Below are 27,867 nucleotides of genomic sequence, written 5' to 3' on the forward strand. Positions count from 1 at the left end.
ACCCCTGGGCTGAGAAATGCTGATCTAGTCCAGTGTTTCTCAACCAGCGTGCTGTGGCACAATGGTGCACCATCAGAAATGAACAGGTCTGCCGTGGAATTTTGGGGGGAAAAAAATCACACATTAGAAAAATAAATGAATAAATGAAATGTATCTTTTATATAAATTAGTTTTGTGGACAGAACTGTATATTGTGTATTAATGTTGTGCTATGGACAGAACTGTGTATTAGTGTATTATGCTCTGCTTCCTTTCTGGTGTATGGATGTGAGATGGTATGTCATACTACACTCTAATGACTTTGTATGTGGTTAAAAAAAAAAAAAATTGTGGGGGGTTGTGTGCTACAGAAAAAAAATATTAATGTAAGTGTGCCTTGCGCTGGAAAAGGTTAGGAAACATTGATCTAGTCCAGGATCAGCCCTCTCCAAACCATCCCATTCGAACCATAATTTAAAACTCTTTAGTAAGACTGCCCTCAACCCTGCCCCAGCACAGACCTAATGACTTGACCACCACAGGTTCCCGTGTTGATCCTCCAACAGTGAGGTTCTCTACCTTGAGCCTTTCCACCTTGGAGAGCACATAACACCAGCAGAGTCTCCCTATGTCTGACAAAGGATATTTGTGTCTGAAAGCTTGCAAAGAACTTTTTTCCCAACCTTTCAGTTATCTAATAAAAGATATCACATTTCGCCAAAGAACCTTGCCTGCCTATGCCCTTAGACCAACAGGGCTACAACCAACAACCCTCCAACAGTGAGTAGGTAGTTTATTTTCTGCCTATGGGGACTTTTTACCATCTTTAATTTTCCCTGAGCCTGAGGAAGGGTGTGTGCGCCTGAAAGCTTGCAGAAAAAGATATTTTTTTTTGCAATTTCTTAGTTGGTCTCATAAAAGGTATCTTTTTTTGTTTGTTTTGCAAAAATATTTATTTCTGTATACAGGTTTCCCTTGCTTTATGCAGGTTCTGTATGTGCGAATTTGCTGTTATGCGATGACCCTTTTTATACCAAAAATTTGTTATATGCAAGGTAAATTCACTCTTAGCGATCAGTGTGGTGGAAACCTGCAGTAAACTGCTTTGTGCGGTGCATTGTGGGAGTGACACGCAGCACACCAAAATATAGTTTCCTGTGTGAGTCTGTGCTCCTTGCTTGTAGTCTTATGACACGTGTTTCTGTAGTTGCCATCCCCATTACGATAGTGCCCTGTGCTTATGTGTACTGTCTGCTGTTGGTGAGTACCAAAATAGTCTTGTAAAAGTGGTAGAAATGGGTCTGAGGGTCAGTACAGTCAAGGTCTTGGAACAGATCCCTATTTGTTACATTGTAAAGTGGGTTCCCTTTATGCGAATTCGAATGATACACCGTTTTCCAGGAACACATATACAGCATAAAGCGAGGGAAACCTGTATATAAATAAATATATGTATGTAACTCCATCTCCAACACTCTGCCAAGTGGCCCCTGTGGTTCACTTGTCAGCTCAAAGCATGCTAAAAACCCGTTACACAGTTCGCAACGTGCAACCGTGCGCCCATCTCCATACCTGTATCCCCACCCACTGCCTTCCTCAGAGGGTCTACTCCTGAAAAAGTCTATGCCAGACCCCTCTCCACCAGATGAGGTCTGCCATTTCTTTCCCATAGTCCTCTTTTGTCTTCCTGTCACACCAGCTCCTATCATCTCTGAACTAAGAGCTCTAGAGTTTTGAATTTGTCCAGGGCTGGCCAGTCCTATTCTGCAAAACCTGTGGCTGCAGGGGACCCCGCAGCCAAGGGGCCCCCTGCATCCAGCCACTTTCCCCCCTCCCCTCCCCTCCCGCTACTGCCGCCAGCTTCTTCAGCTGCTTGCCACCCCCCTCCAGTGCCCTGCCCCACTGCTACCCCCCTGCCCCTTCCCCCTGTCCTGCTGCCGGCTTCTTTGCATTGAGCAGCCCCAAAACTATTTCTTGCAGGGGACTCCCCGAAATCGTGGGCCAATCTTGCCTTTGTCCAACAGTGAGGCACTCTACAAGGGAGCTCGGCCCTGCCACCTTTCTAGGTGAATCATGCCACTCCTTGAAGAGGGGCAAAAGAAAAGCCCAGCTACCAGGCTCCGGGTGGCCTTCTGCAGCAGCGGCCCTCTCCTTGGGGACCCACTGGGGCACCTGAGCACTTCCCCCCCCCCGGCTACTCCGTTCCCAAGGCAGCCCAAACCGCCGCCTCCTTTTCCCCTTCCTCTCCTGTGGGGAAATGAAGGCGGAGGCTAGGAGCAGCGCACCCCGCGGGCGGGCGCCTCAGGGGCAGGAGCTCACCCAGGCCGGGCGGAGGCCGGGAGGGAAGGGGCCAGGCAGCGGCGGGGGCCGGGCGAGCACCTGGGAGCAGGGGGTGGCGCCGGGCGGGGCGGGAGGAGGCTCCTGTGGGCGCCGCTGCTCGGGGCTGGGCGGGAGGACGGGGAGCGCGGCGCAGCGCGGCGCGGAGCGGCCGGCATGGAGCAGGACGCGGTGGAAGCCTGGCTGGACGACCACGGCGGTTTCGCCCGCTCCTACTTTGTCCGGAAAGCCACCAGGTAGGAGCCCACGGCGCCCACCCTGCGGCTGGGTGGGTGGGGGGGGCAGCCGCAGCCGCCGCCGCCGCTGCCGCTAGGGGGCAGTCCCGAGCCGGGAAGTTTGGCTTTGAACTTGAGGGCTGCCTGCTGCACCCCCCGCAGTGCTGGGAGCGGCGCGCGGGGCTGGCCATGCTGCCCTTCGGGGACAGGACCAGGTATCTGGCGCGGGCGGGAGAGGGGATGCGCTGGGGCCCAGGAAGAATTGCCCCCCCTCCTCCGCCCCGCTCCTCCCTTGCCCCCCGCTCTGCTCCTCTGCCCCCAGAGCCAGCCTCAAGCCTCCCCCTGGCACCCCAAGCGGGGGCATGGGCAGCGCGGGGCCAGGGTAAGCTGGTGCTGGGAGAAAAGCAGCCCTTAGATTGCTCCTTCAGCCACTTCGGAAACGGGGGGTCGCCAGGAAGGCTGCATTCATAGTAACCCTGGTGCTGGGCTGGTTTCCCTCCTCCACCAGAGAGGCTTGGTGGGCCTCCTGGACGGCTCCCTTTGGGGAAGGGCGGCTGCAGGCAGAATCCAGTTTGGTGCCATTCCCATGGCTAAGTGAAAGGTCCCTGCGTTGGAGAGGAGGCGGCCAGAAAAACAGCTCTGGACTGGCGGGGCTTGCCTGGCAGCCGCCCGATGATGCTTTTTATAACAGTGGGAGCATCGCATTGTTTTTCAGGAATGTCCGTCTGACCCGAGCAGAGTTTTTCCTCTTTGGAACTTACTTTCTCTATGGCAGATTGTCCAGGACAGGCAGTCCTGTCTGTTAGTGGTGGTGGAAGAGGCACCTTTTACAAACCATTTGCTAGTCTGCCTGGTTCTTTTCTTCCTATTACACTTAATAAAGCTGAGAAGTTGGAGAGAAGCAGCACGTTTTGTTAGCTGTTTGGCATTCTGCATTCTGCCACTGTTTTGGATTCCTGGCTCGAGCGAGAGCGCTACACTGTTCGTTCCACGTTGTGCTTTGTGTTCGTTTTTTAAAAAGTGCACAATTTGTGCTACGGTAATAGTTACCTTGAACGAAAATGCTTGCAGTTTCCACAGTAGGGTTTCCGTTGCTTAACTTTTTACTTGGTCTTCCTTTGACATTGTTTTTAACCGTTGCTTTAAAAGTCTAACTTAGTACTGCAATGGTTTGGGTTTATTTCTTTAGGAACATAAGCAGATCTTTAGAGCAATAAACCAAAAAAAAAAAAAAAGAGAATTAACCAGGTCAGCCAAAGGACCTTCTCTTTAACGCTGCAAATATGAATACAAATGTGCAAAATGGAATTCAGCTGCACCATTTGTTACAGAGTAATGTGATACATTGGGGCTGGGAAGGAATACTAAGGTCATGATCCAAAGCCTACTGAAGTATCTGTACACTGACTGCAGCCGGCTTTAGATCAGGATCTAATTTAGCAACCGTGTGTCGCAACATAAAAATTGATTATATGTGATGTTCCTCTCCCGGTCAAACATTCATCCTGCAAGTCCCCGCTCCCTGAGTAGCCTTTTTGACTGTGCCCACATGAGTAAGGATTTAAATACATTGTCTCTCATAAACAAAAAGATTAATTTGGGTGGCTTTATCTGAAAGGATTATGTTTATAAATGAGAGTAACAGTTCCATACCTCCGCTCTAAATTATAAGGGATGTTTTTGCCTTGTTCCCTTTTGCATAAATCACTTTGACATGGATGTGTTTCTCTGTGGCTTCAGAAATAAGCACACCTCCTGAAAGGGAGGACTTGAAGAGAAAAGATGTGTGTTTGTTTATTCACAGTTGGTTCTACTTAATACAACTATATTCATAAACCAGAAATTTCATAAGCTCCATTTGGAACCTTTGACATTAGATATTCTGGACCCATGTGAGTATGGGCTAAAGGTCTAGGTCACCGGTGTGCTAAATTTGTTCTTTGTTTCCAAGCAGAAAGAAAATGTGAAAGTTGATTTTATGGCAACAGTTTAAACTTTATTTCAGTCATCATTACAAGTCAAGGTCTGATCCTGCAGGATGCTGTATACCTTTCTGTGGAGATTTTCAGGAGGAATTCCAAGTTGTGCATCATTAGGCTGCTTTATTGCTTTGAGTCCAGGATGATTCAGTGGACTGATGAATTCTGTGTGTAGGTTTAACTGTGTGTTACGTTTCATTTTCTACCAAATACAGTGAAAGTGTGCAGCCTAGGCCCTGTAGTGTGAATACTTATAAGCAGCTCTGTCTTGCATAGACAGTCTAAGTACGTATGAATAAAGACTGCTTACCTGAGTAATGCCTTACAGTATCAGGCTGCTACATTTTATAACTTTGTTTTGTTCTGGGCAGACTAACGATATGCAAGAAGCATAGAAATAGATATTAAATTTGAATTTTTATGATTGCTTTGATCAAAGTGCAGAGTAATGGGGATACTTCTTCCTAGCAAACTTAATTAAATTATAACAGGGATGAGTTCAGTGTAGGCTACGTAAGCCATTTACAGTATTTTTAGGGTATGCACCTCTTAGGCAGTTTGTTCCTAGTTCTCATTAAGTTGCCCCTTTTTTCCCCAGCTTCCTTTGTGATTGAAAATTTTAGAATTGTATATCTAAATAGAAATGACTTCACAGAAAATGGAGAGAAGGGTTTTTTTCAAAGTAAAACTAATTCTTCTAAACTCATGCTGCATCTGAGTTGCTTTTAGATTGTAGCTTGTGTTAACCTCATATTATGGTTGTACCTTTTTTGTAATTGATGTTAAAATTATAATCCTTACTATTGGACTAGTATAGCAGTATAACTTGCAGTCCTTACACCCATAAACTTGTAGTGAATTAGGCCTGAATCTGATTTCCATAGCCTCTTACTAAAGTTTTACCAAATACAAAAAAGGTAAATAAAAAAAGTACAAGTGACTTTTTATATTTGATAAAACCTTTATCCAGTTGTTGTCATATCAAATTCCACATTAACTATCCCAGTTGGAGATGCCAGAATACACTATTCCTGGTTTTCCTTATTGTCCCTCTTTTTTAAAGTACAAAAATGGTTTTCTTTTAATGTCCTTTGCAATGCACTACAGGTGCTGTTGAAAGGAAAAAATCTGCTCTTGGTTGCAGGCAGTTTTAGGGCTGGCTTCCTAAATGCATGGCATGATAGATGAAAATGATTAAACTAAGCCTTGCGTTTTCTTAATGAAAATAAGGCTATTTGCTGTAAATACTTCTTGGCTTATTAAGTGTAGTTGGAAAACATTTACAAGTGATTTGCTCCTTTGCCGAGGATTCTGGGGGTGATGTTCACCAGAAAAAGACACCCTGATTCGAATTCAGTGATTGCATGGCTTGAATATATCAGTGATATTTGTTCCTTTGCAAAAGGGCAGGTACAACTTATTTCCCTTTTTATTGGTTCCAAGAAGTCCATTTGGGGCATACTAGCTGTGATATTAGGTTTCTCAGTTAAGTGGCCTTCAGATTTACATGTTTAGAGGGATACTCAACAAACTCTTTTATCCCTGGCCATCCATTTGGTGTTTAGCTTTTAAGCTTATGCTTATTAAGTCTATTTTTTGTGTTATCTCATGGTTTTGTGTTGTAATATGTTTGCTTAATTTGTTTCCACTTAAGAAAAAGGTTATGCATTTTTGAACAAGTGGAAAGAAGTTCAGACTAATGCACATATTCTGAACTGTTAAAAATACTGTACTGAAAGTTTGTTTAGGAGAGTTATTTTTGAATAGCCAAAGTAGGAACATATTTTTAAATCTCTAAAAATATTAATCTTAAAAATATGTAACAGTTTTACTTTAATGAGCCAAATCCATCCGTGGTGTAGCCTTTTTGACTTAAACGAAGTTATGTCATGCTGACTCCACTGTGTTTTCTCCCATTTGCACCTTTGGTTCATGTTATATATATATGTATAGAGCTTTGCCAGAGGGAGAAGTGCATTATAGGGCTTCTTAAGAAGGTTTTTGAAATGTGGCTTTATTTATGTATTTATTTTGTAAAGTCAGTTACCTTAAAAACCCTTTCCTCACTTGTAAGTAGCTTCCACTTCCTTTAGCCCTTTTCAGGAAGCTCACATCCTTGAAGAGATGTCTATAGTGTGTATTAACATCATTCCAATATACCTTTTTAAGGCACCAACCCAGCAAATGCTGGATGCGTGGTGAGGAAAATTATTCACAAGTAAAATTACACCGTGCCTAAATATTTTCAGACTATGCACACAAATAAATGTAGGCAGGTTGCAGAAAAGGGTGGTTTTGGGGGCAGGGTTTAAAGAAGAAAAACAATGTACTAATACACCTTGAAAAAACTATCACTTATTCAGGAAAGTTTGGAGCCTTTAGAGCAACTATTAATTCTTTTATTCTCAGCTGACCACAATCTGGCCTCCTCTATCACACAGAACTGTCGGTAGGAGTTTTGCCCAGGAATCAAGTGTAGACTAGTTTCCAATTAGTACAGAGCTGCCACATGAGAGTGCTTTTGCTGCCTCCTGTATAACGCAGATGTTAAAGAAACACAAAGGCATGCACAGTATTAATTGAAATGCATTTTGCAGTCCTTGGAGGACCTGGGAGGAAAAAAAATAATGTGTGTGGTGGCCGGGGGGGGGGTTGGGAGTAGGATTTGTTACAACAGTTCCTTCTCTCTATTTCCAGAGTAATTTACAGCTAGCGCCATTGCAGTATTTATGTTAATACCAGCAGGCATTAGGAAGCCCAATCTTGCTCCAATTGCAGTTAATATCACAACTTCCTAAGACTTGAGAGCAATGCCTATGGATTTTTTTTCTTAATAAAAATGAGGGTAGAGGAAATGTAAGTCTGTAGGCAGCTCTCTTTTTAGGTTGTTTTTTATTTTGGAATTTTACTTGCAAGCAGTGTACAAAATCAGAGCATAACTCTTATGATGCAAGAAAAAACACGAGGGGGAGGCAGTTCACTACATTTATAGATGGGGAGGTATGATGGATAATTAGAGAATGTTCCCTGTAGTGCTAAAATTTTTTTCAATGGGTATACACCTATAAAAATGTGGAAATTTTGGCTATCAGCTTCTATTAAAGAATCCTCCTGAATTTTTCCCTTGTACAGAAAGCTAACAGAAGGGCTGTCCATCACTTAAATTCCACTTTAGTTCTACTTTGAAGGCTGGCCCTCTGTACAAGAGCTGAATTCAGCCTGTGTATTCAATGTGTCTTTAAGTTAAAATGTGCATGTTTAAATGTTCATGGTATATTCTTATGCCCATTTGAATGTTTAAAGATGAATTGTGTGGATGATGTAGGATCCAGGTCAAGTACTGTAAACAATAGAGATTTATACAATATGTTTCCTGAGTCGGCCTCCGGCTGCACAATTTATTTTCATTTTGAACTTTAAATTAAGGGAAAACTATTTTGCCCATGTCATAGACAAATATAATTACCAAAATTACACAATACAGGTCTCCCTCCTCTGCACTGGCAAAGAAGATGTAAGTAAATTTACATGGACTACTTTGTGTGATTTATATGAATTGCTCGAAAATAGCATTAGATGCAAAAGACTATTTACAAAATGCCAGAAAAGAAACCTTATTCAAATGGCTCTTGTGAATAATTCAATGGTGGTAATTTCACATTGGGTCTGGCACTGGGTATATAGCCACAAAATATATTTGCTTAGTAAAATATATATGTATATATATTCCCATTTATTTATGCATCAAGAGTGGACTCATCCCACTGCAGAGGGCTAGCCCAAAGCCTCTGCACCACTTAAAACACACTTAGGACCTATTTTGGGAGCTTAAGTAGGATCTAAGTGGTACATAGGCCTTGTGCTGGCTCTCTGTAGAAAGCTGAATTTAATTTTTAATCTTTCCCCATTAATTTCAATAAGAGAACAATTGAGTCCTCAGGTTTTTTTTCTGACAAGAAGCAAGCAGAAAAAAAAGGTCATGTTTTATTATTTGAAACCTTGAACTTTGTATCCTTGTGGCTTTGTTATGCCTTTCTTTGGGTTGTGAATGCAAACTCCTTTCTAGGGATGCAGAATTGTTCTTGTTAAAAGCTGGGCCTGTAGTTTAGTTATAAAAGATAATTTAGTATTCTTGACTATTTGCAAGTTAATACCAGGACACTCAGTTTTCTTGGCATTTTCAGTTTGGCCAAGAAATCAAACAACATGATATATTTGGGGAAGGCAGAGGGGGGGCGGGGACAACCCGGCATTAGACAAGATTTAGTTTTTTTAAAATTTACATAATACCAGAAAGCCATTTATTTCACCTCTTTCATTAATACTATCACTGAATTGAGAGCCAAAGAGCGCTATTTAGCTTTGGATTAATACCTGTGTAACACCCACACACACTTGGGTTGTGTAGGGTAAAGGGTATGCTTTTGGTGGTTGTGTATTGTTGGGGGGGGGGGGTATGATTTTGTGTGGGCATGATCACCCCTGATTTGGCCATGTGCTCTGCACATTGAAAGCTGGGGCCTGTATTTGGGCAAAATATTTAAACTCCTCTGGCCTCATTGGGGCAAAAAAGGAGGAGGGGGGAAAGAGGGAGGAAGTAAGGGTCTCAAACTCCGAGACAGACTTTTTCACCCTGTACCTGAGGCTTTTCCTTTACATAACTTTCACTTACTTCTGCAGTGAAGAGATGGGGAGACATTCCCCCCCACTTCTGCCGCCGCCCCCCCCATGGGCAGCAGTTTTTCTGGCTCCTAATTCAGCTGTGCAGGTCTGAGCAGCCCCAGGAGAAAAAAACCCCCAAAACTTTGTGAGTTGTTCTTATATATCTGGTGTGACATCATCCAAGCTGTCTCCAGTTAGGGAGTGCCATGCTTCAGCTTCTCTCTTACTCAGTCCACCTGGAGAATCTTCTGCTTCTTCCTCCAATGAGAACAGCTCAACAAAGGTTTTTACTTCTTTCTCTTGGTGCTGCTCAGACCTGCACAGCTGACTAGGGAGCGAGAAAAACTGCGCCCCATGCAGGGGGTCTTCCCACCTCTTCACTGGAGAGGCAAGTGAAAGCTATGTAAAGGGAAAGTTTTAGGTATAGGGAGAGAAAGTCTGTCTCAGAGTTTGAGACCCTTATTTCCTTGCTCTTCCCCCTACCCCCCATTTTTTTTTTTTTTTTTTGAGTGGGATACTACCATGGGGGTATTGATCCCTGGAGCAGACTGACCAGGAATGGGGTCCTGGCAGTTACTGGCCACATGGGCCTGGCCTCACTGTTTTGTAATTGTAGTGCCTTAGCACAGTGGTATAGCTGAGACTGGATGTCCAGGCTGCATCCTTAGGTCTTGGCCCTATTTTGCTGTTTCACAGCTAGTGCATTTCAGTCTAGCTGTGTGGCTGAACCCCAGCCATATGTTTGGCTGGCAGATTTGGACCTGGCACGTTTGATTCAGGATGAGACCTGGCACTTTTTGTTGTTGATCCAGGCCTCAGTGTAGTATAGGCCTGGCCGGCTTTTACTGTCCAGTTCAGGCCCAAGCCAAGATAGGTCTGACCTTACTTCTGAGTTGTTTTGTAGTTTTCTGCCCAGCAGAGCTGGGATTGGGACTAGGAATTTTGGGGTGCGGTGTGCTGACAAAAGCAGCAATTAACCCCTCAAAGCCACCATGCGGAAATAGAGGTCAGTGCTCTACCACGTCTCCAGGAGCAGTGGTGCTGGTAGCAATGCAGAAGGACCCATGCTCTCAAGCAGCTCCCCGTGGCACAGTGAACCCAAGGAACAGCTCATAAGACTCTGGTGTGGGTCCCCCTCTCCAGCCCATTACTGAAGGGCAGGTATAGGGGTGAAGGCCCCCAGAACTACCCTTTGAGGAGCCTCAAGTCTCAGACTGTCTGGGCCTGGATGAAGCTTCCCCAAGAGGGTGCCATCTATAGACTTTGTAGTTAATAGTGTTTTAAAATTCTATTTAGTGTTTTCTTTGGGGTTTTTTTGTTTTTATTTTCTATAATAAATTTGGGTTTTTTGTATTTATGTTGCTTGCAAGCAGGGGGGTTTGTTTATACGGGATGCCCCATCAAATTTAGTGTTCCCATATTTCTGGGTGGGGGCTCGAGCCACAGGTATAATTTATGGAGTACCCTGAAATGTGAACTCAACCCTCTTGCTGCCGGTTGGTGCTGGCAGAAGGGTGACACCTGTTTACTTGAAATATGAGTTCTGTCATTGAAGTCAACTAGTTACTAGACTGCTTGCATGTCTAAAGTTACGTAAGTTTTTAGGTTTGCTAAATTGTGCCCATAAATAGATACTTTTTTTAAAATCATCATTCTTTAGAAAAGCTTGTGTCTATTGCTGTTAGAATTGAAACCGAAAGTAATTGTAACTCAAAAGGATTAAATAAAAAGATAGTTTTCTTCTTCTGGTTTGTTTTATGTATGACTACTTCATATATCATTATTTTTTCTGTTTTCCTTATATAGTCATGCCGTTTCCCCTATTTATTTACACCAGTGGTTCTTACCTTTTTGGACTCTATTTAGAAAAATAATAGAGCAGCTCTTCTCTTGCAGAGGACTCAAAAATACCACAACAGGTCAGAATGTTTTTTAACAGTATGTATTGGTATTTGAAGTCTCTAGGTTTATCATGGGAATCATGCAACAGTGCTAACATTTACATGGCACCCCATGGTGCCCTTGAAAGGTTCTCAAGGCACCCTTGCTGAGAATCATTTATTTACCAATTTCACAAAGCAAGAGGAAAAAGATATATATTTTTTAAATATCTGAATTTGTAATTGTGAAAGCCACAAGCGCTGGCAAGAGAATGCAGGGGCAAACTTAGTACCAAGACAACTTTAAATGATTCTGCTAACATTTACTTTTCAAGTTGATGTGGAGCTTTCAAATGATTTCCATATCTGAGATGAAGGAACTGGAAAGAAATTTGTTGACATCTAGTGGTTATTCTGAGAAAAGCAAATTGAGAAATTGATTATTAGACTCCTCTTCAGAGACTACTGACATCAAAAACAGCAGGATAAGGCCCTAAGAATTCATGCAGCTAAGTATTAGCAGTCTGTGCCAGATGGCTTCAGACTGAATGTCTCTCATCATGTTTATCATCAGTTAGCTAGATTCAACAAAACATGCCATAGTGCTGTTGCTGAAAAGTGTGTGTTTAAGCATCAGGTGATCTGTATACCAAATATGTTCAAGTAACAGACAAAATGTATTGGGAATAATTTTGTTTTGTTTTAAATGTATCCATTACCCACGGGCTCTATGGTACTGTAATTATTATTATGGGTCTTTGACAGGTGTATTTTAATAATAATATTTTTTGTCCTGCTTTATCACCCTTCATCTGAGAATCTCAAAGTGCCTCACAAATGTTAAGGGTTGTATTACAAATGTCTTACAAGTGTGGTATCTTGGCTTGTGCCAGTGAGGCAATCACAGTTGACCATAACTCATTAAATATCACTTTATTTTTCTGTGTTGGGTAACTACAATATACATCTATTTTATAGATGAACAAAATGAAACGAAGAGATAGGATGAGGGATGACTTACCTAAGACACAGGCACCGCCTGGCCAGACAGATGTGGGGAGGAAGCTTGCACATGCTGCCAACATCTACCACCCCACACTGCCAACACTCCGCATCTGGTCACGTGCCACCCCCTCCCCCCCACTCCGTGCCCAGTCGCCGGGGGTACACTTGTTTACAAAAGGTTGAAAACGCCTGATCTAAGATATCACACTGAAGTAATGGCAGAACAGCAGACAATGGGAGGGTGGTTTGGTGTATTGGCCACTCTTCTGGGAATTGAGAGACCTTTTTTTTTTTTTCCAGCTCTGCCACTGATCTGGTGTTTGACATTGTTCAAGTCACTTCTCTTTCTGCCTCTGTTTCTTTCCCATCCTTTTTTTGTCCTTCCCTATTTACATTTTAACCTTGTTTTTGTAACACCTAATCCAGTTAAGCCCTGATCACAGCTGAGGATTCTGGGTTCTACTGTAATTCAAATAAAAAAATAATGAAGGGGATATATGTAGTTGTGCTCATGATTATGGAGAGAGACATACAGGAACAGATCCAAAGGCGCTTCATGGTAATGGAAGGAACCCCTCTCTAGCCCTCCCCTTGCCTTTCAGTTAGTGCCACGGGAGCAGCAGCTATGGACTTTTTTAAGCCCCCCAAAGAAGTAAGAATTCCCTCCTTCCTTTTCCCTCCATAGCATGTCCCAACCCCTGTCATTTCCCTGCTCTCCCACCTACCAGTGCTGCTGTCCCTGGTGATCCAGGGACAGAAGGGGTCCATAGCTACTCCTGTCCTTCTCCAGCTAGGCTTCTGGTGAGTCAGACTTAGCTGGGGACAGCAGCAGTGGTGGACAGACTCATGCTTGTTTCCCCTGGCTTGTTTCCCCTGGCTGTTTCCTGCCAGTCTGGGTGAAGACGCATGGGAAAGGAACCCACCCACTGCCACCTCTGCTGTCCCCAGCCAATTCTGGCTCCCCATGAAACCCAGTTGGAGTAGGACAGGAGTAGCTTTGTAGTCTACCCCTCAGCCTAGGACATCTGGGGATAATGGTGGGGAGGGGACATGTCACTGAGAACAAAGGGGAAGGAAGGGAGGATCCAGAACAGATAGGGAAGATTTTTACCTGGTTGGGGGATTTAACGTCCCCAGCTGCTGCTCCCACTGTGGGGGGGGGAGAGGGGAGGGTATGCCTGCCCAGCGGTAGGGGGGAGCTGGGAGCAGGGAGTGCAGACACTCTTCCAATGTCACTGGCTGCTCCCACACCTCCCTTTACAAAATCTGCATCCACCTATGGACACATACAATAACATTTCCTTTAAATATTTTAGTTCTCCATGTTAAAAAATAACATCTTACATTCCCCTGTAGTAAAAAAAATGGCCTTTCCCACTTCTTCCTCTGTTGAGTCTTGCCTATGGCAAATATAGTAGCCACTATTCTCACTGTGTCCTGATCTTCACCACTCGAATGAGAGGGAGGACTGGATGCGACTAAATGCAAATGACAGTAACAAGGTTTTCCTCGACAGTAGGGAAATTAATCTGTAGTTCTGTATGTAAAGCCAAAATCCCAAATTTAAAATATGAGCACAGACCTTTTCATCACAGGTTACTGAACAGCCACACATTTCCTTGTATTTTAGTTATACAGGTGCTCACATATTAGGTAATTTGCAAAACTTCTGTTGATTTCTTCTATGAGCTGATTAGGTACAGTATAAAGCCTCCATATGGGATAAACTAAGATAATCTGAGACTTCTGCATTTCAGATTTTAACCAAAAAGAAGTTTAAAGCATGTTTATTGTGTAGGTGATTAGGAGGAGGAATGGCAGGGATATTATATGTGCTTGTCAGCAATGGAAGATGCACTACATTTGGCAGGGGGGGTGGTCAGGAGCTGGTATTACTGTGTTAAGTCCAGCTCTTCTCAGGAAAACAAATAATAAAGCTGGGGGTATTTGAGTAATATGGTGTACTCCACTTTGAAGCACACCAGATATGTGTATATTCTGCTTAATGGCATAACTCAATGTAAGTTTCTGATTGTTCCATATTGTTTATATTAAAGACTTGTTATCTGCATATCAGTTAAATACATACATTTTTTGAAGTATGAAGGATCTTTCAGGGTTACCTTTTCTCATCAGGAATTCTGGGCAAAGTTCTGGCTGCCTCAGGACAGGCTCATGGGAAACAGAGTAACATAAGGCAGCACATAAGGAATGAATGTGTATTACCATAATAGCTCACCAAGCAATGCCTGAAGGGTTGTGTTGGGGTAAAAGCATTGTATGGGTTTGAAAGGGGATCAGATCCTAATTGATTTGTAGGTCACCTCGCCTTAGGCATTTTGGCATTTAAAGTGTAGGCACCTTTCCTAGGACACTGATTTAGATTGAGAGTTCATTGTCTACCTTCCTGTATGATGAATGGGGAAACTTGGTGCCTCATAATCCAGAATACCTTAGGTGCTCAGGGCAGAGAGGAGCCTACAAGCAAGCAATAAATAACAGGACTGTGTGAACCCCTGCTTTTGTGTCTGATCTTGGGTGTCTGACTTAATGCTGCAAGGATGTGCCTCCTTACATGTCTGCATCAGATCCAGATCACTTGGAGGGGAGATGCCTAGCTAAACCAGAATGATTTAACAGCAGCACTGAGTTAAGTATAGAACACAGTACCCCTGCTCACTCTTGAGAGTATGGGCAGTGGCCCAGGTCTAGTTACCTTGAAATTTTTCAGGCTTAATTTAGGTGCCTAAGCAATTCTGGAATCATTCTTTATGACATAAAGGATGTCTGTACCATGGGAGCAGCCTTCCCCCACTGGGACAATTCCAAGTACCCACTGCCCATGTGCTCCTGCTTGTATAGTCCAGACTTGGAAATGCTGTAGCAGGGCCACTGCAGAGTCTTCCCTAGCTACCCCTCTGAAGTATGCCACAGCTTGAGGTCTTAAAAGGGGCAGCAGAAGGATGATCCCTCAGGAACTGTCATATTTCCAGTTTCAAGTGTCAGCAGGTGTGGATGAACAGGTTGGGTTGGGAGTGCCCTGGCTGGAGCATGGTGCCAGTACAATGTAGACTTAAGCTTAGTATAAATTCTGCCTGAATCCTATGTAGGGAGACACCTGGGTAGTAGATTACAACCTGGTTTCCAGGGAATGTGCTTTATTGCAACTCACCTGGATGCCAGTGTTTGCTTCTGCCTACTGCACTCCTGATCGCTGCACTCATATCTGTAGCAAGGCCCTCTTTACAGGCCTTTGCTCACTGGAGACTGCTTGTGTGAATGTGGAGCATTTTCAGAATCTAACTCTTAATTTGAATCAACCTGAATTTTCCATTTTCCATTAATTTCACTTGTAGTTCACTTGCTTGCTGGTACAGATAAACTTTACTTGTATTATTGTCTGCTGAGAAAATAATTGTTTCTTAAAGTGTTGTCTTTGTCATACATGGCTAAATGAAAATGTCCCAAAAAGGAAACATAAGTCATTCCTCTGATTTTTTTAAAATTGTTTTTTGATTAAATGGGTTAAACAAATGATGTTTTGCATTTCCTTCAACATAAAACACAAGTCCTTCCACCCATGCATACAGCTGTGTGAGAGAAAGGAGCTAAATGATTTCCTTATAAAAAGAGTTATTCAGAAAAAATCAGTAAACTTGTTCTCATTCCTGTTAAATTTAAACAGTTTTACTGTTACCTTTATTCTGGCAATGCCTAAACAATTTAAAGTTTAAGAACATATTTCAGGAGGGTTTCAGTAGCTGAAGATTCTTTTCCCTTAATCTACATGATCCTTAAAATCACAGGCTTTGTGGGCAGGTTACTGAACCATTGTCAAAGTAACATTAAAAGGGAAAAGAATATGCTACTCTTAATTATACATTGTTACTTCCTTGGAGAATTTCACAAGAGTTTTGTTCAGACTCCAGGGGCTTTACAAACATCAGTACTCCAAAGCTTCCAATGAGTAGTCAGTCCAAACAAAATGAGAGTACCTGAGAGAGGGCCTGCAGGGTTGGGCTCCATATTTTCAGGCATGCCTTGAAAGTAGGTGAATGGAATGGTTCGTCCTTCACGGGCAAAGATGACCTCATCCAGCAGGGGGAAGGGGGAAAGAGTAGAGAAAAGAAGTGGGAAAGAAAAAGTGAAGGAGAAAAGAGAAAAAAAGACGGAAGGAAAAGGAGAAAAAAGGGAAAGGGAAGAGAACGAAGGAGGGTGGAGGCTAGGTCATGTGAGTACATAGGTGACTTATAAGTTCAATATTTGTTTTGAACAATCTGCTGCAGCAGGGGCAGGAGAGCAATGAGGACTAGGTATGGGAGGTTTTCGTTTTCCTGGCCGCACATTTCTTCATTGCTTCTGCCATGCATTACTATTTGAAGGCCAAGCATGGGTTGGTGTCATCAGGAAGCATGGGATCAGAAGCTGCAATAGCAATGGTTTTCTCCTGCTCAGACTATGTGCTGAGCACGAGTTTCTGGTTACTAACACTGTGTTCCATCTCCCCAACCGGAAGAAGATATAGTGCATGCACCCTCACTCCAAGCATTGGCATCTTATTGGCTATGTCATCGTCCGAAGGAGGAACAGACATGATGTCCTTGTAACCAAAGCAATGTGTGGTGCTGAATGCGGGATTGATTATCGTTAAAGATCATGATTCAAACCAGATGGCATCTGAATGGATGCAGTGAACCAAAGTGCCTCAACACTCTAGGGCTGATAAATGACAGCACTAGGCTGTGTTTTGCAAACCATCTGAAAGATCACTTTCACACTATACTGCTCCATTCTGACTTCATCGAAGCCAACTGGAAGCGGCTCCGTGAAGCTATATACTCTGCAGCCCATGAGACCTTGGGAACAAGTGTCCGCAGGCACCAAGACTGGTTTGATGAAGATGGTGAGGAGTTACGATGTCGCCACAGAGCCTACCTCTATGATAAGTCCGCATCAGCACAACACACCTACAGCTCAATATGGAAGACTATTCAACACAAGTTGCGATGAATGCAGGACACATGGTTGAGGAACAAAGCAGATGAGATCCAGCACTATGCTGACCGAAACAATGCAAAGAAGTTCTTCAATGCCATAAAGGCTGTCTGCAGGTTCTCAGATCCTCCCCTCTGCTGTCTGCTGATGGGACCATGCTATTAACTGACAAGGCCCAGATCCTTCAGAGATGTGCTGAACACTTCAGCGCCATCCTCAATCGGACCTCCTCCATCAACATGGATGCCATACACAGGCTGCCTCAAATCGTCGCCAACACCTCGCTTAAAGATCCACCCACAATCACAGAAATCCAAAAGGCTATACAACATATGTCTAGTGGTAAAGCTCCTGGAGCCGACATGATTCCAGCAGAGGTCTACAAATCAGGTGGTCACGGCCTTATGGAGAAACTAACCAAGATCTGCAGCAGGTGGTCACAAGAGGTAGTCCCCCAAAAATTCAAGGATGTCTCCATCGTCCATTGTACAAGAGGAAGGGAAATCACCAACTCTGTGACAACCACAGGGGCATCTCCTTCCTCTCAACTGCCAGAGAGATACTCCTGAGAGTCCTCCTCATCTGGCTGACCAACCACCTAAATGACCTACTGCCTGAGAGTCAATGCAGCTTCAGAAAAGGATGTGGAACCACTGTCATGGTGTTTGCAGTCTGGCAGTTTCAAGAAAAGTGCCAGGAACAGAAGGCCTCTGGGAAATCATTAAGAAGTACGAATGCCCTGAAAAAATTCATCAATATGGTTCGACAGTTCCACAATGGCATGATGACATGCGGCTTTGCAAATGGCAAATGCTCTGATCCCTTTTCGGTCACAAATGGTGTCAAGCAGGGCTGTGTGCTCATACCTAGTCTCTTCAGCACGGTATTCTCTGCTATGTTGTTGGATAACTTCCAAGATGATGACCTTGGTATGAGGATCAGGTACCATTTTGACAGAGACATTTTCAACCTGCGCATGCTTGGAGTGAGCTCCAAAATCAAGAGAGCCACACTTGGCAACTTCCTCTTCGCTGATGACTGTGCATTATTCACAGGCTGACATGCAACGATCCATGGATCTACTCTCATCAACCTGTGACAACTTTGGACTCTCTATTAACACAAAGAAGACTGAAGTGATGTTTCAAACTGCACGTGGCACAACACCCCAGAAGCCACACATCTCAGTTAAAGGCCAACAACTGTCAATGGTCGACAAGTTTGCCTATCTAGGCAGTACGCTGTCCCATGCTGTCCACATTGATGATGAAGTCAACGCAAGATTAGCAAAAGCTAGCGTGGCTTTCCACAGACTCCGTAAGTCAGTCTAGGACTGCAGGGGCATCAGAATGTCGACAAAACTGAAGGTTTATGAAGCCATCATCCTTCTGACCCTCCTTTATGCCTGTGAAACCTGGACCACTTACTAGTGTCATGCCAAGAAACGAAACCACTTCCACTTGTGCTGCCTACGAAAGAAGCTAAAGATCAAATGGCAGGACAAGATTCCAGATGCCGAGGTGCTCGGAAGATCAACTCTCCCCAGTATTCACACCCCACTGAAACTGGCACAGCTAAGATGGGCAGGCCACCTCTCAAGAATGCCTGTTGCTCGCCTGCCAAAGAGTCTTTTGTGGCAAGCTGTCAAATGGAGCACGCTTTTGCGGTGCACCAAAGAAGTGGTACATGGACACCCTAAAGGTGTCCTTAAACAGTTTTGGCATCGACCCAGTTGTGGGAGCAAATCGCTCACGACCATCCATCCTGGAGGTCCCGAATCCAAAACAGAGTATTAGCATTGAAAGTAGGTAGATAAGTATTAAAATCTTTATTTGGCAGTTGGGGTAGCCTAGAAGAAGAGGTCTTGCTGTTATGGAATTATTCCAAGGTCATGATGTCAAAGCTGGAATTAGACCTCAGAAGTTTTTGGTTGTTTATTACTGCTGCATTGCTAAAGCTGGGTACAGCTAAGGTGACCATAATAATTTGAGGGAAACCCGGGATGTGATGGGGAAATCTGGGATGAAGGGCGGCAGCATGTGCATGTATGCACATGCTCACACAGCTCCAACTCAATTGCTCCCAGGACTGGTGCTGGGCAGGACAGCACACCATAGCCCTGACCCCATGGCTCCCAGGAGTGGGGCTGGGTATTCATATACACACACACACACGCACGCACACACGCGCTCGCATGCACACGCGCGCGCGCACACACACACACACACACACACACACACACACACACACACACACCCCCTCCTCACATGCACCTCTCCCCTGACCCTCCTGAGCAAGTGACTCTTCCCACAGCCCATTGGCTGGGCTCCCTTGAGAAAATTGAAGCAGAAATCCTGGGTTGGCCCAAACCCACCTGCATGTGCCCCACTCCTGACTACACTCCTAATCCCTGCATGTGCAGGTGGGTTCTCACCAATCCAGGACTTTTGCTTCAATTTTCTCGAATGCCCAGGATGCTGAGACAGCCTCCGAAATCTGGGATTGTTTTGGCCAATCCAGGATGTATGGTTATCCTAGGCAAGGCACTTCACAAACACAATGGCAGCAGATTCTCCCTTGATAATCCAAGCTCCTGGTTTAACCGCAGTGCTGATCCTTTGATGCCCTTTTGCATTTTACCTTAAATAATCACGTGCATTAATCCTGTGCAGATTCAGTGTAAAGCATGGGCAACTCAGAATGGTAGTATTGTAACGCCTTTTTCCATCGCATGTAAATGATCGTGCTGGTGTAAAACAGTAGAGAATCAGGGTCTTTGTGCCTTTTCTAATCAACTGTGGTTGTTCAGCAAATGCATATAAATTGACCATCATTTTTTAAAATGTATTTAGTTCAGGTTTATGAATATTTGACATGGAACATAGAGTAGGTTAGGAGGACTGTTTCACCTTGTACTTTGCTAATAGAAATGCTTTTAAATCTGATTTTACAGTATCACTAATTCCAAATGTTAAAAAATCATGAATTTTTTGTGGTGATATCTTTTATTGAACCGACTGTATAGTTGGGATAAAGTTAGGCAAGCTTTTAGATGCCAGACATTCTTTATCAGTTCTGATGAAGAATGCCTTGCACTCAAAAGCTTGTTTAACTTTATCCCAACTCCAAAGTCGGTCCAATAGAAAATATCACCCTAAAAAATTCTTGCCTTTTGCATAATTTCTGGACCATCAAAGCTACAACTTCACTCTTCGGTTACCAAAAGTCATGAGTCAGATCACATGCAACCATAATACTGCCTTCAAAATCATGAGCGCTTGACAGAGAAAGAGATCTATTTATTTATTTATCTTCTATTTTGAAAGCCTTTAGGACTCGCTCTACCCAGATTGTCTAATTGTTCTCTCCTACCTTAGTTAGGCACTTACTGTTGTTTTTGAAAATTAAGATTTATATGTAACTACTTTCCTATAGGTAATTGAGTTTTAAGAAAAACACCAAATATCACGAAACTTGCTAATAACATGATAGTTGTCAATAATTATTTTATTCTGAGATAATTCACAGCATTTTTATAGAGCTATTTATGCATTGATTCACTTGCTTAATTCTTCTGAGGATGCTTGTGGCCACTGTCATCATTTGTTTCTTAATTTCCCTTTTAACATCAAGGAAATGGAATTTAAAGATACCAAATGTTAGCTTTCTTATTTTGTGTCCTAATAAAATAACTTATAGCATAAGTTGGTTGATATGTTCCTTGCAAAGGATGCTTTTATTTAATGCCTTAGCACAAAATCATCCTTCCAACATATTAACATTTAATTGTTTCAAACACTGTAAGGAAGGCTGGTTTATAATCAAAACCCTGATAACATATTAATCATTTCTCCCTTTTCTTCATCTGGAAGTGAATTTGCATGAGACATATGGGTAAGGTTAAAACTTCATCTGAAAGACATGATGACACTGTAATGAAGAGAGATCACAGAGGATGATTATTACGTGTAAAAATTCAGTTTACTTCCTTTTAGTTTCTAAACAGTTTTTAAGTTAATCACATTAATCTTTTTCTTTCCACGGTAACAGTAGAAACATTTAATTCCATGGCGGAACCATTTAATTGCCTGACATTTTTACCAGTAATTGGATAGATTCCAGAATTTGAGTACAACCACTTTATAATAGCTGTTAATTGGGGGTATAAATAATAACATTGTATTATGTTCTTCATGGAAGTTGTATAAACAAATGGGATGAAGTGCTGACCCCACTGAAGTCAATTATAATGTTCACGTTGACTTCTCTGGGTCCAGGATTTCATCCAGGGTACCTTACCTGAAAGGGCTTATAGTCTGAAGCCCCATCCTTCAAAAAAAACCTTGCAAATATGCTTAACTGAATGGACTGTTGGGCCCATCAAGGTCAATGGGACTCACCGTACATAACAGTATTTTTGTCTAAGGTTGAAGAATCAGGACCAATATACCTGAAGGTCAAATTCTATCCATTGCTTTGAAGTATACTTGAAATAATGGCTTTAGGAATTAATCACTTTGACTTTCCTTTGTCAATCGTTTGTAGCACCCGCCTAAAGTACTGAATTCTACAACATAGTTGAGGTCACTTTTTAAATAGAAAACAGATTTATACAGAGCTGTGTTCATACTGAACATATATAGATGAAAGTACCATCTAGCATGATTAATTTCCCTGCTGATTGATAGCAGGAATTAACACCTCCATATTGGATAAATTAAGATAATCTGAGACTTCTGCATTTCAGATTTTAACCAATTAAAAGTTTAAAACATGTTTATTGTGTAGGCGATTAGAAAGAATGGCAGGGATGCTATATGTGCCTGTCAGCAATGAAAGATACACTACATTTGGGGGAATGGTCAGGAGCTGTTATTACTGTGTTGAATCCAGGTCTTTTTCAGGAAAACAAATAGTGAAGCTGGGAGTATTTGAGGAATATGGTGTACTCCACTTTGAAGCACACCAGATACATGTACATTCTGCTTAATGGTGTAACCCACTGCCAGTCACTGAGTATTGCATATTGCTTATATTATATTAAAGACTTACCTGCATATCAGTTAAATGCATAAATCTTTTGAAGTATGAAAGATTTTCAGGCCCCATAGTCTACTTTATAGCTTAAACACATGTTAACTGCATTGTAACTGTATTTGCATGTGTCTGCTTTACAACTAACTGAAGTCCATATAACTCCCAGAGAGAGTGAAGAGGAGGCAGCTGTCAGAGCGATGCTATTAGAGCCTTGAATGTCAGGGGAACTAGTCAGTTTTTAAACCGCTAACGTAACTGCCCTCACATCACCATAAACAATGCTAAGTACACTGCCTTCTCAGTACTGATATTAGCAGTTGCAAAAAAGACTATCTTCTTTCATTTTCTAATAGGTTTGTAATAATCAATGTCAGGTTTTGAAAATGAGGGGGGGAACTAATCAGTTTCAAGATCGCAAATATCACATTACTTACAGTGCTGTATATTTAACATGCAGTGATTGATTTATATGAAATTGAGAGAGATGCATGTTTCAGGTAAATCTGCATTCTTTTTTTCAGTCCCAATGATGTGCACTTCATGGAGTCCACTGCAGTGAACTTTCTAAAAAATGGAGCTTAGGGAATGGGGAGGGGTGAAACCATTAATGAATTCAAATCAAATTATGCCAAATGGCTAAGTGGCTGAAAAAAATGGGAGTCAGGGGGAAGCCCAAGAGGAATGTCAATAGAGATAATCTTTTGAATTAAATACTTTGTTTTAGACATGCCAACATTTTTCATTTTGACATTTTTTTTAAAGGAATTGTTTGTTTTACTTTACTTCAAAAGGAAAAAAGTAAATTAAAAGATTTAAAAGGTTAAAAGAAGATTCAGAAGAAAAAAAGGATTTCATTTCAGGTCCTTTCCTTTGCCCAACTCTATTCAAGCACATATTTAGAAGAAGGGGTGTTTTGTAAATAGTATGAAAAAGTGACCACATCACATGCTTTAAAATTTACACTGCTGAGTTTTTGAAAAGGCACAGGTGTTGATAAGCTGCTGTTAAATTCATGTTACGTATTTACCAGTTGCAACATTTTAAGGAATGGTGAAATTACTTCATTCCAATTTTAATATACATTGAAAAATTATAATTATTGTAACTAGGAGACTGAAAGTCAACATAGTTATCAATAAAAGGCTTGATACATAGTTAAAAGGATTTCCTTAATTCATTGCAGGTAACTTCTTTCTATTAAAACAACAAGACCAAATAATATCATGCCTTTTAAAAAGTCATAGCTGCGTGCAGGTGAGCAAATATACTAGACCTCTAGAGACTGGCAGGAACATCCATTCAATTTGAAATAAATATATTTTCTGAAGATTATTTTTTACCAAGCTCCTCTTAATAATGCTGTTGACCTGCTCCAGTAATCATGCTTGCAGCTTACCTTTCTCTTTGTTACTGGGATTGAAAAGTCACTCAAGAAGAGCTCCCTCAAGGCCTTTCATTTAGGATCTTACATACTCAGTACCATCCAGGATTGAACCGTTGTGCAGTAATTCTCCTCCGGAGCGTCTTATCTTATCTGATCCAGGTTTTTGTTGCTGTCTGTCCAACAGCCCAAATTCTCTTTTCATAATTTTGCTTGTGCTGTCAAATTTTCAGTTTCCAAGGAGTTTTCTCACTATAATCTGGCTCTCTGACAACCCCTGCTGTACCATCTGTGTAGAATTGGAATTCTGTTCAAGTTGGACAAAAGCAGAATTCTGTTCAAGTTGGACAAAAGCAGATTTTTTTGGAAACAGAGACATTGTATTAATGTGCCAGTAGCTTACTTCTTCTTCACATTTAGAGACTGGAGGGAGGGATAAATCTTAACTAAAATGCCAGAATATATTATCAAGTAACATGAATGTTGCATACATACGCTGTCACCCCATTAAACTGAATGGCCATAATTCTGAGAGTAAAGTTCCACATGTTACAGGTAGTTGAAAACACCTTTAAACAAAAATGCCCCCTTTCTAAATAAAAAATGTCATTATTTCAAATTTTTCTCCTTTTGGATGAAGAATCAGGTTTGTTTTCCATTTTTATATATTTTAAATAACTAATGATAATAGTGTTTCATTTTGTTGTTTTGCATAATGATTTCCAACATAGGAAAAACAAGGGGGTCATTGTTTTTAATGAATAAAATGAAGGCTAAACCTTTGAGATTATTGTATTTATAATTTTTCAGTTTTTTAAGTATGGAACATGATGTCCTGAGTGGTAGTACCCTGCCTTAGTCATTTCCTTTGATCAGGCATATTTCTTTTTTTATGAGACACAATGTTGGTACTTGAGTTAGATTGAGCCCTGGCTGGAAACAAAGAATATCATGTCAGAGAAGCAGCAAGGGGCATTTAAGCTGCTTTAAAGGCCAATTTTATGGCATGTACAACCCCCCCAATTGTTCAAATGCATCTACTCTGGGTAAAAGCATCGACAGATATTGTCCTGGGGTGTTCCCTTCTATTTATTTATTATCTTTCAGAGATTCATGTACAATATTTCTTATCCTTTGATTTTGTTTTATAGAGAAATGGTCAATGCATGGTTTGCTGAGAGAGTTCATCCTATCCCAGTTTGCAAGGAGGGAACCAAAACCCACAGTGAATCTTGCTCTTGCTCTGCTCAACTGGCTACCTGTGCTGAGATCACCAACCCTGGTACCCCAGCTAGGAAAATCTCTGCCTCTGAATTTGATAGGCCTTTAAGACCTATTGTTGTCAAGGACTCTGTAGGAACCGTGAGCTTTCTCTCAGACTCTGAAAAGAAGGAACAGATGCCTCTACAATCTCCAAAGATTAGGACTGATATAGGAGATCAGTGCTCAAGACTCTTAGAACTAGTGAAAGATATTTCTAGCCACTTGGATGTAACAGCTCTTTGCCACAAAATTTTTCTGCACATCCATGAGCTTATAGCTGCAGATCGCTATTCCCTTTTCCTGGTCTGTGAAGACAGTTCCAATGAGAAATTTCTTGTCAGCCGGCTGTTTGATGTTGCAGAAGGTTCCACCTTGGAAGAAGCTTCCAATAATTGCATCCGCTTGGAATGGAACAAGGGGATTGTGGGACACGTAGCAGCCTTGGGCCAGCCTTTGAATATCAAGAATGCATATGAGGTAACTATGAAACACTGTAAAATTGAAAATGTGGCTGTTATAATTTAGGACTAAAATGTGAGTGTACACAGTATTAGCCAGTATCTGATACTCTATTGTGAACAATTGTAGAAAATCTAAAGCTGTATATAACTGGGCAAAGTGGGATGACTTTGAGTGCAGGAATATTTAGGCTGAAGATCAGGGTAAAAAAACTGATAATAAATTCTAACAGTCTGTGGAAAAGCTACTGAAAAGATGTGGTAGAAAACCTGTAAGTGATTTAAAATTCAACAGGACAAATCAGAGATTCACGGTTCGAGTGGCCATTCACAGTTCGAGTGGCCAAGATCTGGAACGGGCTCCCAAGGGAGGTAGTGCTCTCCCCTACCCTGGGGGTCTTCAAGAAGAGGTTAGATAACCATCTAGCTGGGGTCATCTAGACCCAGCACTCTTTCCTGCCTATGCAGGGGGTCGGACTCGATGAGCTATTGAGGTCCCTTCCGACCCTAACATCTATGAATCTATAGTGGCATTTCATTTTAATCATGGCAAAACACAGATTTTGGGGATTTTAATCAGAAAAACATTGATTTTTTTTTTTACAGAGAAACTAGGATCCCTGTTCATCAGGTAGATCAGTTCAATTAACTGGGTAACTAAATCCTTGGATGATGGTGTCACCATGGACATAGTCTTTCTAGACTTTAAGAAGGCCTTTGACACTGTTTCTCAACCCATTCTCATTAATAATAAATTAAGCAACTGTGGCATTGATGCCTACATAGTTGGATGAGTAAAAAACTGGCTGATAGGGTGCACCCAGAAAGTAGTGGTGGATGCGTCATACTCAACCTGGTGAGATGTGAGCAGTGGGGTCCCCCAGGGCTCACTCCTCGGGCCGCACTGTTTAATATCTTCATCAGCAACTTGGACAAGGGGGTTGAAAGCACGTTGTCCAAGGTTGCTGATGACACTAAGATGTGGGGCGAGGTGGACACACTTGAAGTGAGAGAGAGGCTGCAAATAGATTTAGACAGACTACAAAAGTGGGCAGATGAGAACAGGATGGAGTTCAACATAGATAAATGCAGGGTGCTGCACCTTGGGGGAAGGAATCCACAGCATACATACAGGATGGGGAGTTCCCCTCTTGAAAGCACAGAGGTGAAAGGGATCTTGGAGTCATTATTGACTCCAAGATGAACATGAGCCACCAATGCCAGACCGCAGCTAGCAAGGCCAGCCATACCTTGTCATGCATCCAAAGGTGCATCTCAAGCCAGTCCAGAGGGGTGATACTCCCCATCTACGTGACATTGGTAAGGCCTCAATTGGAGTACTACATCCAGTACTGGGTGCTGCACTTTAAAAAGGATGTGGCCAGCCTGGAGAGGGTTCAGAGGAGGGCCACCCATTTGGTGAGAGGGCAGCAGGACAGGCCGTATGAGGAGAGACTGAGGGACCTGAACCTGTTCAGCCTCAGCAAGAGGAGGCTGAGGGGGGACCTGGTGGCTGCCTACAAACTCATCAGGGGAGATCATCAACAAATAGGAAGAGCCCATTTCTCCCCAGCACCACCTGGGGTGACAAGGAACAATGGTAATAAGCTGCTGGAGAATAGGTTTAGGTTAGAGATCAGGAGGCAATATTTTAGTCAGGGTGGCCAGAATCTGGAACCAACTTCCCAGGGAGTTGTTCTTCACCCCTACTTTGGGTAAATTCAAAAAGGGTTTACACGATCACCTGTCTGGGGTCTTGTGAACCCAGCATTCATTCCTGCCTGTGGCAGGGGGTCAGGCTAGATGATCTTTCAGGTCCCTCCTGACCCTAGCTACTATGAAACTATGAATTATAACCCTACCATAATAGGGCAGATTTTTGTGCTTCTAAAGTTAGTGATCAAAGAAATTTTCCCAACTGGAATTATACCAATGATGATGTGCAGAATATTACTTCTAATTGATTACCTCTTAATCATTCTGAGTGGATTTTTCCAAAGTCATAATGATTTTTGTAAGCAGTGTTTCTCAGCAGCTTCACATAGGATGGGTATAAAATAGGCCTTAACTGTTGTTATACATAAGGAAGCTGATAGGTCCCTATCCAGGTAAGCGCACAGATGCTTAGTTTTAAATACATTACTTCAGTTGGACTACTCAAGTGCTTAATGCCACACACATACTTAAATATTTTCCTGAATTGGGGCTGTAGTTCTGAATCAGATATTGAAATCAGACATTGCAGACTTAAAAACTAGTCTTTAAGAATACATTGCTGCTTTTTAATATGATAAAAATGCACTTAATATATTGTAATGATACATAGTAAAAGAAAAATAAATGGAAAGGAAAGATAATTGACCCAGTCCCACCATTTTGTAACTGAGCTTTTTGATATTCCCATTGCTGTGTGTATACATGCAAAAGGAATCTTTAAAAAAAATTTTTTTACTCATGGTGTGCATGACAGATATAATACCAATGAGTTTCTGATGTAACAGAATTCTTTTACACACTTTAAAATGAGTATTTGAGGCTGGGATTTAAAGGGGACGTGCTCAGTTTCAAGTACATTTGATTGCTTAACTCCATTAGGCTCCTTTTGAAAATCCAGGCCGTGGTGACTTGATGTTTGATGATTATAAAAATGACTTGGCAGTTGAGTCGCATTGAAAT

At 42.2% G+C, this 27,867-nt stretch overlaps 1 protein-coding gene and 1 long non-coding RNA gene across 4 annotated transcripts in view; both read left to right on the forward strand.

Moving 5' to 3' along the window:
- The first annotated feature begins 2,416 nt into the window (after positions 1-2,416).
- The window catches only part of PDE5A (phosphodiesterase 5A), a 105,977-nt gene continuing 80,526 nt past the window's right edge, over positions 2,417-27,867 (forward strand). For 2 of the 3 annotated variants that reach the window (XM_006274043.4, XM_019494862.2), the window contains exons 1-2: positions 2,417-2,552; positions 24,622-25,210. In XM_006274043.4, coding sequence (XP_006274105.1) covers positions 2,473-2,552; positions 24,622-25,210 — 669 coding nt within the window. In that variant the 5' untranslated portion in view covers positions 2,417-2,472. Of the gene's footprint in view, positions 2,553-2,679; positions 2,747-24,621; positions 25,211-27,867 lie in introns of those variants that run through there. The other variant, XM_014600786.3, reaches the window with a different exon arrangement.
- On the forward strand, positions 10,983-12,353 carry LOC132248352 (uncharacterized). Its single transcript, XR_009459530.1, has 2 exons — positions 10,983-11,091; positions 12,031-12,353. It is a non-coding gene; the product is annotated as an uncharacterized LOC132248352 (long non-coding RNA).

Source organism: Alligator mississippiensis, chromosome 2, assembly GCF_030867095.1.
Source record: "Alligator mississippiensis isolate rAllMis1 chromosome 2, rAllMis1, whole genome shotgun sequence".
Classification (NCBI taxonomy): domain Eukaryota; kingdom Metazoa; phylum Chordata; order Crocodylia; family Alligatoridae; genus Alligator; species Alligator mississippiensis.